Source organism: Molossus molossus, unplaced genomic scaffold (assembly GCF_014108415.1).
Source record: "Molossus molossus isolate mMolMol1 unplaced genomic scaffold, mMolMol1.p scaffold_m16_p_11, whole genome shotgun sequence".
NCBI classification, from domain to species: Eukaryota; Metazoa; Chordata; class Mammalia; order Chiroptera; family Molossidae; genus Molossus; species Molossus molossus.
In genome coordinates this window covers 62,826,624-62,835,971 of record NW_023425346.1, presented here as the reverse complement: position 1 = coordinate 62,835,971, position 9,348 = coordinate 62,826,624, and the positions used below count along the sequence as shown (strand labels likewise).

Genomic DNA, 9,348 nt, shown 5'->3' with positions numbered 1-9,348 from the left:
GAGCTGAATATATTAGCTTGAACAGTAATGGAAAATTTGTTAAGATCACTTTTGCTCTCTTGTCTCAGACAAGCCGTTGCCACTAAATTGTGGGCACAAAAAGTTGTATTTCAGATTTTGAGAGCTATATAGATATGCAAACTCCAAATTTCAATTATCTGAGGGAATATATGAGTTCATATTGGTACATGATACTCCAACTTATTCATCAGAGTTCAGGCTGCCAATGAAAGCAATGGAAAGAAAAGCCTCTTATTCTACTACTGTGTTATGTGCCTTCAAGAATCTTATTTTCTACTTAATTTAGAATATTGCATCATCTCCACTGTATATTTAAAACCCATTTAAAATTTTCCAAATAGTAATTGCAGTAATTTATCCCTTAAAATAATTAGTGATTATTATATTTCAAAAGTGGCATCATTGTGCTGGTAACTTAAACTAGCTATTTTTTTCTACAAAACTGCAGTTGCCGAGATAATTTTATTCTCTGCAAAAGAGTTTCAGTTCAGTTATGAAAATTAGATTGTGCATTTACTTAGTCCAACATACAGTAGTGTTTAAAAGCCAAAGCTTCAGAATGACTGGAGCAGGTCTGTTAAAGCACATTGTATTTTGCTTATGTTGATTTCTTGTGTCTACAGGAATTGTGTGTGTGAGTGAGTGTGTATGTGACCCATCCAGCTACTTATGAATGCTAGTGCTAATCCAACCTGAAATCAGTAGTCTTTTATGCTAAATCAGAAGTATGCTATTCTGATGTATAATATCTCAAATTCACTGCTATATGATTTAATTTCATTAACAGATAAAAGTAACAGTTTGTTCATTAAACAAATAAAACAAACCCTTACTCATTGTTAAACAACAGACAAGTATGCACTAATTTCAATGAGTAAGGTCAATCTAAAATTAGCAGTATAAGAATAGATTGTTTTGCCCTTCACATAACCAAGAGTAACACTAATACTTGAGGAATATTAGGGTCCTTCAATTTCAGAATAAAATTGTCCCCTACGTGTCACTCAGTGCTGCAAAAGAATTCCCCAACTTCAAGATGTTTCAGAACTGCTTTGGGAAACCAAACATCCTTATTTTACATTCTATTGTCTTTCATGGATATAACATTTATAAAGATCTGCAGTATCTTAAAGAACTTAAGAGTACCATGAGTGTTGAAGGAAACTACTTACTGCCGGCCCTGGACGACCACGTATGCCTGTTACCTAAAAGATAAACAAAATAATTTGTAAAGATAAAATGTCTACCTACAGAGGTTTAGAAAAGTCAAGTAGACAAATAAGAATAACAACAAAACCCTAGTGAATTTTTTTTTAAACAAATGAACAGTTTTCAATCGATGACTGTTTCCTCCTTGCCTTGTGGGTTAAAACATCATCTAATTTAAACTGTAGAATACAGAGGCATTGCTGGTAGAGCAACTAAGAGCACCGATGCTGGAGCTAAGAGGCCTGGGTTCAGAACCTGACTTTGTAACCCTTACCAGCTGTACAGCCTTGGACTAATTACTTTTTGTCTCTGTGCTTAGGTTTCTCTTCTGTAAAATGTGATAATGATTATGAAATTATCTTCCTCACAGAATTGTTGTGAAGACAAACAAATATTCGAAAAGCACTTAAAAGAGCACCTAAGGCACTGTAAGTACATATGAGTGTTTCTAAGTGAAAGAAAAAAAAATATGAGTGATTTTCTTTTCAGGTAATCTGTTAAAAACAAGCCAACTTAAAGGCAAAGCAAAAATGCAAACACTGCCAAATAAATCAACATGCATACACTTTTGTCTTGAGAGAATAAATCCTTTAAAATCTGTGAGTGGTTGAAGAACCTTAATCCTATTTAATGATATACTTTTTAATCATCTACAAATCTAAATACCTCTTAAGAACTCTTATACAATATGGAATCTAAATCAGGATAATGGCATGACATATTTCTAGAAGTATGGAACATTGTATTATGCCTTTCTCTTTGGATTACATGGTTATTAAAATACATACATCTTAACTATCATATTATATTCACATGCAATATATATATTTTTTTAAAACTTTGATTTTCATCTTTAGCCATGGGACTATAAAAGTCAAGAATATTGTATTAAAGAAACATTAAGTTTGTATTAAATAATTAATCTATTTTGGTTAATATTCAAAATTGTATTAAATAAAATTTTATATTAACATTAACTAGTATAGTAGAGAATTAATCTATCTTGGTTGGCTTGTTTAATACTAAAAACCTGGTTATAAAATAACTAATTTCCCTATTTTTTAAGTATGTATATAAGTAATATACAACTATATTATAGCTAAGTTTATTAAAGATACATGGACACAATATACATATATACTTACAACAGGCACTAGTCCTGGTTCTCCTTTTTCTCCCTATGAAGTAAAAAGAAAACTTCAATTAGCAAAATATAATGGTTTGTTGGGCATGAACATGTCACACTAGAATATATTATGTAAACACCGGGAATTTCTATGTAAGAAACAAAAAAATGCAGAAATGAAAGTTAATCAACTTTGGATATTTAGTCAGATATTATTCATGAAAAAAATAATAGTACTCATATGAAAAAACAGAAAAAGAAAATAAATCCAAGTCAGCTTTGATAGTAATCAAACCCAAGGAATTGACTAGACCAAGAAATACTTGCGATGAAAAGATGTCAAGTCAAAGCACCATAGGAAAAACTACCTAATACTAAAAAAAAAATTCTAGAATTTTGGACACATGTGAACATTCACACTCATATTATATGCCACCTGGGTTTTAGTAACTTATCCAATGCCAGTCCTAAAACACTTGACACCCTTTTTTAAACCTCATGAAAGAAGTTGAGAAATAACAACAGATAACGTAAGCTTATCTTAATAAAAAAGAAAGAAAGAATAAAGAAAAGATGTGATAATATTAGGTCATTTAAATATATGAGAAATATCTAGAAAAAATATTAATTGATATGAAAATAAAAATAACATAAGAAACTATCATAATTTAAAGTAAATAAAGGCAAGTAGTTTAATTTGCTTTTATAATAGATGTAGCAAACACAAAATGTGGAGATGGAATTTTTTTGATTCTTCGAACTTTAGAATCTCAAAAACTTTGTTGTGTTAGCATGATGTCAAGTACATAGGTTAAATAATATTGGATAAATTGTATCTTCATTTATCTTTATTTTATCACATATCTGCTTGAATTTTTTTATTTCAGGATTTGTGTTCCAACAGATTTTGTTCGCCCAAGGTCATTATCATGTCTACTTTACACACTCTCTTTGGCACACAGAAGTTCTCAGTAAATTCTTTTTTTAATATGATTATTTTTTAATTAATTTATTTATATTGTTATAGATGTTTCTCCTTTCTCCCCCACTGCTTACCCTCTCCCGTTCCCTCCACGCCCTGTCTCCAGCTTTGTTGTCCATGTCTATTGTTCATGCATACATGCATATAAGTTCTCTGGTTTATCTCACCCCCCCAACCCCCTATTCTGGGGATTGTCAGACTGTACCACACTTCCACATCTCTGGGAATACCCCATTCTTCAGACTGTTATGTTCATTATATTCCACAAATAAGTGAGATCATGTGGTATTTATCTTTTTCTGCTTGGCTTCTTTCACTTAAAATAATACTTTCCAGGTCCCTCCATGTTGTCTCAAAGGATAAGAGATCTTTCTTTTTTAGAGCTACATAGTACTCCATTGTGTATATGTACCACCACTTTTTTATCCACTTGTCTACTAATGCACACTTGAGCTGTTTCCAGATCTTAGCTATTGTAAATAGTGCTGCTACGAACATGGGGGTACATATATTCTTTCTGATTGGTGTTTCAGGCTTCTTAGGGTATATTCCTAGAAATGGGATCACTGGGTCAAATGGAAGTTCAATTTTTAATTTTTTGAGGTAACACCATATTGTTTTCCATAGTGGTTGTACCAGTCTGCATTCCAACTAGCAGTGTACTAGAATCCCCTTTTCTCCACACCCTTGCCAACACTTGTTTGATGATTTGTTGATGGCGGCCATTCTGACAGGTGTGAGGTGATACCTCATTGTTGTTTCGATTTGCATCTCTCTGATGATTAGTGATGTTGAGTATTTCTTCATATGTCTCTTGGCGATTTGTATGTCCTGTTTGGAGAGGTGTCTATTAGATTCCTCTGCCCATTTTTTAATTGGGTTCTTTGTCTTCCTTTTGTTGAGTTGTATGAGCACTCTATATATTTTGGAAATTAACCCCTTATCTGATATATCATTGGCAATGATGCTCTCCCATAGAATGTGTTGCCTTTCATTTTGGTGGTTGTTTCTTTACCTGTGCAGAAGCTTTTGAGTTTGATGTAGTCCCATGTGTTTATTTTCTCCTTTGTTTCTGTTAGGTGATGTATCAGTACAAATTCTGCTGCGTATGATGTCTGAAATTTTGTTCCCTACAGTTTCTTCTAGGATTTTTAAGGATTCATAAGTCACATTTAAGTCTTTTATCCATTTTGAGTTTATTCTTGTGTATGGTGTAAGTTGGTGGTCTCGTTTCATTTTTTTGCATGTAGCTGTCCAATTTTCCCAACACGATTTATTAAAAAGGCTGTCTTTACTCCACTGTATGCTCTTGCCACCTTTGTCAAATATTAATTGAGCATATTGCCTTGGGTCTATTTCTGGGTTCTCTGTTTTGTTCCACTGGTCTATATGCCTGTTCTTGTGCCAGTACCAGGCTGTTTTGATTACAATAGCTTTGTGGTATAACCTAAAATCTGGTAATGTGATCCCTCTTACTTTATTCTTTTTTTCAACATCGCTGTGGCTATTTGGGGTCATTTTTGGTTCCATATGAACTTTTGAAGTATTTGTTCTAGTTCTGTGAAGTATATCGTTGGTATTTTGATGGGGATTGCATTGCATCTACAGATTGCTGTGGGTAGTATGGATATTTTAATAATGTTAATTCTTCCAATCCATGAACAAAGTATGTGCTTCCACTTTTTTATATCTTTCTCTATTTCTTTTTTTAAGACCTGTAGTTTTCTACGAATAGGTCCTTTATTTCTTTGGTTAATTTTATTGCTAAGCATCTTAATTTTTTTGCCATTATGGTAAACGGGATTGTTTTTTTAGTTTCTCTTTCTGTGAGTTCATCATTGGTGTATAAGAATGCCGTCAATTTCTTGACATTATATTGTATCCTGCTAGTTTGCCAAATTTATTTATTAAGTCTAGTAAATTTTTTATGGAGTCTTTAGGGTTTTCTACGTATAGTATCATGTTATCTGCAAATACTGACAGTTTCACTTCCCGCTTTTCAATTTGGATCCCTTCTATTTTTTCTTCCTGTCTGATTGCTGTGGCTAAGACTTCCAGTACTATGTTAAATAAGAGTGGCGAAAGTGGGCATCCTTGTCTTGTTCCTGTTCTTAAGGGAAATGCTTTTAGTTTTTGCCCATTGAGTATGATGTTAGCTGTAGGTCTTTCATATATAGCCTTTATTATGTTGAGATATGATCCCTCTATTCCCAGATTGCTGAGCATTTTTATCAGAAATGGGTGCTGGATTTTGTCAAATGCTTTTTCAGCGTCTATTGATATGATCATATAATTTTTATCTTTCATTTTGTTTATGTGGTGTATCACATTTATTGATTTGAAAATATTGTACCAGCCTTGCTTCCCTGGGATGAATCCCACTTGGTCATGGTAAATAATTTTTTTCATGTATTGCTGGTTTCAATTTGCTAGTATTTTTGTTCAGGATTTTGGAATCAATGTTCAGGGATATTGGCCTGTAGTTTTCTTTTTTGTAGTATCTTTTTCTGGTTTTGGAATGAGAATTACACTGGCCTCATAAAACGAGTTTGGAAGTTTTCTTTCTTCTTGAATTTTTTGAAATAGTTTGAGGAGAATAGGTATTAGTTCTTCTTTGAATGTTTGGTAAAATTTCTCTGTGAAGCCATAAGGTCCGGGGCTTTTGTTTGCTGGGAGAGTCTTGATTACATGTTCAATTTCTTTTGTTGTTATTGGTCTGTTCAAGTTTTCTATCTCTTCCTGTTTCAGTTTTGGGAGACTATGTGTTTTTAGGAATTTGTCAATTTTGCTTAGATTGTCGAATTTGTTGCCATATAATTGTTCATAATATTTGTTAATGATTCTTTGTATTTCTGTGGTGTCAGTTACTATTTCTCCTCTTTCATTTCTGATTTTGTGTATTTGGGTTCTCTCCCTTTGCTTCTTGGTGGGTCTAGCTAAGGATCCATCAATCTTGTTTATCTTTTCAAAGAAGCAGCTCTTTGTTTCATTGATCCTTTGAATTGTTGTTTTGGTCTCCATGTCATTTATTTCTGCTCTGATCTTTACTGTTTCCTTTCTTCTACATGCTCCGGAGTTTTCTTTTTGTTTGCTTTTGAGATCTTTAAGTTGTGATGTTATATAATCAATTAAAATTTTTTCTTGTTTCTTGAGGTAGGCTGCAGTGCTATGAACTTCCCTTTCAGAACTGCTTTCGCTGCATCCCATAGATTTTGTGTTGTTGTGTGTTCATTTTTATTGGTTTCCAGGAAGTTTTTAATTTCTTCCTTGATCTCCATGGTAACCCATTCATTGTTCAATAACATGCTATTTAGCCTCCATGTGTTCAAATGTCTTTGCATGTTCTTATTGCAATTGTATGCCACTGTGATCTGAGAAGATGCTTGATATGATTTTAATCTTCTTGAACTTGTAGAGACTTAGTTTGTGCCTTAACATGTGGTCTACCTTTGAGAATGTCCCATGTGCACTTGAGAAGAATGTGAATTCTGGAGTTTTGGGGTGTACTTCTCTGTAGATATCTATGAAATCCATTTGATCTAGCGCTTCATTTAGAGGCTGTGTTTCCTTGTTCATTTTTTTGTCTAGATGATTTATCCAGTGATGTCAGCTGGGTGTTGAAGTCCCCTGGTATGATTGTATTACTGTTTATTTCTCCTTTGAAGTCCTCCAGAAGATTTTTAATATATTTTGGTGCTCCTATATTGGGTGCATATATGTTTATCAAGGTTATATCTTCCTGTTGAATAGATTCTTTCAATACTATGTAGTGGCCTTCTTTTTCTCTAGTTATGGCCTTCATTTTGAAATCTATTTTATCAGATATGAGTATTGCTACCCCAGCTTTTTTTTGCTTTCTGTTTGCTTGAAAGGTTTTTTTCCATCCCTTCACTTTCAACCTATATGAGTCTTTTGTTGTGAGGTGGGTCTCTTGTAAACAAGATATATGTGAGTCATGCTTTCATATCCAGTCAGCTACTCTGTGTCTTTTTATCAGAGCATTCAAACCATTCACATTTAAGGAGATTATTGATATGTACTTATATATTGTCATTTTTGTTTAGTGTGGTTCTAATTTTGTTCCTATTTCTTCTACTAATTACAGCAGTCCTTTTAGCATATTTTGCAGTGCTGGTTTGGTGTTAACATATTTTCTTAGTCTTTTTTTTGTCTGGAAAGCTCTTCATTTGGCCTTCTATTCTGAATGATAGCCTTGCTGGATAGAGTAGTCTTGGATTCAGATCCTTCTTTTTCATGACCTTGATTACTTCATGCCACTTCCTTCTGGCCTGTAGTGTTTCTGTTGAGAAGTCAGCTGAGAGCCTTATGGGGTTTCCTTTGAAGGTAACCTGTTGCTTATCTCTTGCTGCCTTTAGGATTCTCTCTGTCTTTAATTTTTGGCATTTTAATTTCTATGTGTCTTGGTGTGGGCCTGCTTGGGTTCTTCTTACTTGGGGCTCTCTGTGCTTCTTGAACTTGAATGCCTTCTTCCTTCACCAAGTTAAGAAAGTTTTCTGTCACTATTTCTTCAAATACTTTCTCTAACCCTTGCCCATTTTATTCCTCTTCAAGCACTCCTATGATGCGAATGTTATTATGTTTCCAGTTGTCCCACAGTTCTCTTAAGCTGTCTTTCTGTATTTTAATTGTTTTTTTTTTTCCTTTTGGTTTTCTGATTGGTTGATTTTTTTCTACCCTGTCTTCTAATTCACTGATCCAGTCCTCAGCTTCTTCTACTCTGCTGGGTAGTCCTTCCAAGGTGTTCTTAATTTCTGCTATGTCATTCTTCACTTCCACTTTGTTGGTTTTCAATGTTTCTATATCTTTACTCATGGTGCTGATGTCCTTACTCATGCTGCTGAGCTACCTTAAGATCATGGCTCTGAACTCTACCTCTGATAATTTGCTTAGCTGCATTTCATTTATCTCATCTTCGGTGGAGTTCTCTTGTTGTTTCATTTGGGATTTGTTTCTTTGTTTCACCATTTTGGCTATCTCAGTGAGTTTGGAGCCTGCCAAATTTTCCCTGTGAGTGTTGGTGTTCTGCTGTTTGTGGCTCGCTCTCCTGGGTTTGGAGGGCCTGGTGTCCCCACGTTAAACACCACTGTCAAGTCTTACTTTCCTGGGTAGATTTGCAAGCCCCCAAAATGTTCAGTTATCCTCTAGCTTTTTCCTGGATGCTAGTAGCCTCAGTTACTCAGTGCCTTGGGATGTAGCCTGGTGTTCTGCATAAATGGATTTCCAGAGGGTGGGATAGATGCTTGTTATTAATGAGCCTCAATTTGCATTTCTTTGCCTCACCTGGGAAAGCATGAATCTATGAGTGAGGGGGCTGCTGCTTTTATCCACAGCTCTTGGAAGGAGCACTCTGGCCACTGTCCTTTGTAACAACAACTCAGCAAAAACTCTGCATGCCCTCCAAGTCCTGGGTGTCTCCACAGAGTTCCAACCCAGTCTGCCCTCCCTCTGCCGTAGTCCCCAGGTGAGTGGCTGAGGCTATTTTAGTGCTCTGTCCTGTGGAGCAGGCTTGGTCTTTATTCCCCAAGGGCACTGCTCACAGCTAAGACTGCTGCTGTCCTTGGGCTCCCAGCCCGCCACCCTCTCGCACCTCCGCAGATGCTACCAGTGTCCCTGGTTATATGGTCCTGTCCGGCTGCTTTTCTATTGCTTTTTTTCTGAGGATTTGTCTTTATTTTAGTTGTAATTCCCATTTGGTCCTAGGAAATCGTCTGTGTAGCTGCCATTCACTTCGCCTTCATTTTCACATCCTCTACACCTATCTTCTCAGTAAATTCTTTGTGACTATATTATTTTTCATTAATATCTTATGATAAAATGCTTTTTACTAGACAATTGCAAAGAATAAATACATTAAGGATTATAGCTGAAATGTAGAAAAAGCAAGGGTAATGAGTTCTATTTATTCAATTTCTTTTTTTACACATATTGTTATTTTACTTAATTATAAAAATAATATGAGCTCATAGCAGAAAATTTTTTGAATAGAGGA

At 34.8% G+C, this 9,348-nt stretch overlaps 1 protein-coding gene across 1 annotated transcript in view; it reads right to left on the bottom strand.

Moving 5' to 3' along the window:
- Window positions 1-9,348, bottom strand: part of COL5A2 (collagen type V alpha 2 chain) — a 149,233-nt gene that overhangs the window by 62,622 nt on the left and 77,263 nt on the right. Inside the window, exons 4-5 of the mRNA XM_036254765.1 lie at window positions 2,376-2,408; window positions 1,194-1,226 (exon numbers count right to left, since the gene is read on the bottom strand). Coding sequence (XP_036110658.1) covers window positions 1,194-1,226; window positions 2,376-2,408 — 66 coding nt within the window. The remainder of the gene's footprint in view (window positions 1-1,193; window positions 1,227-2,375; window positions 2,409-9,348) is intronic.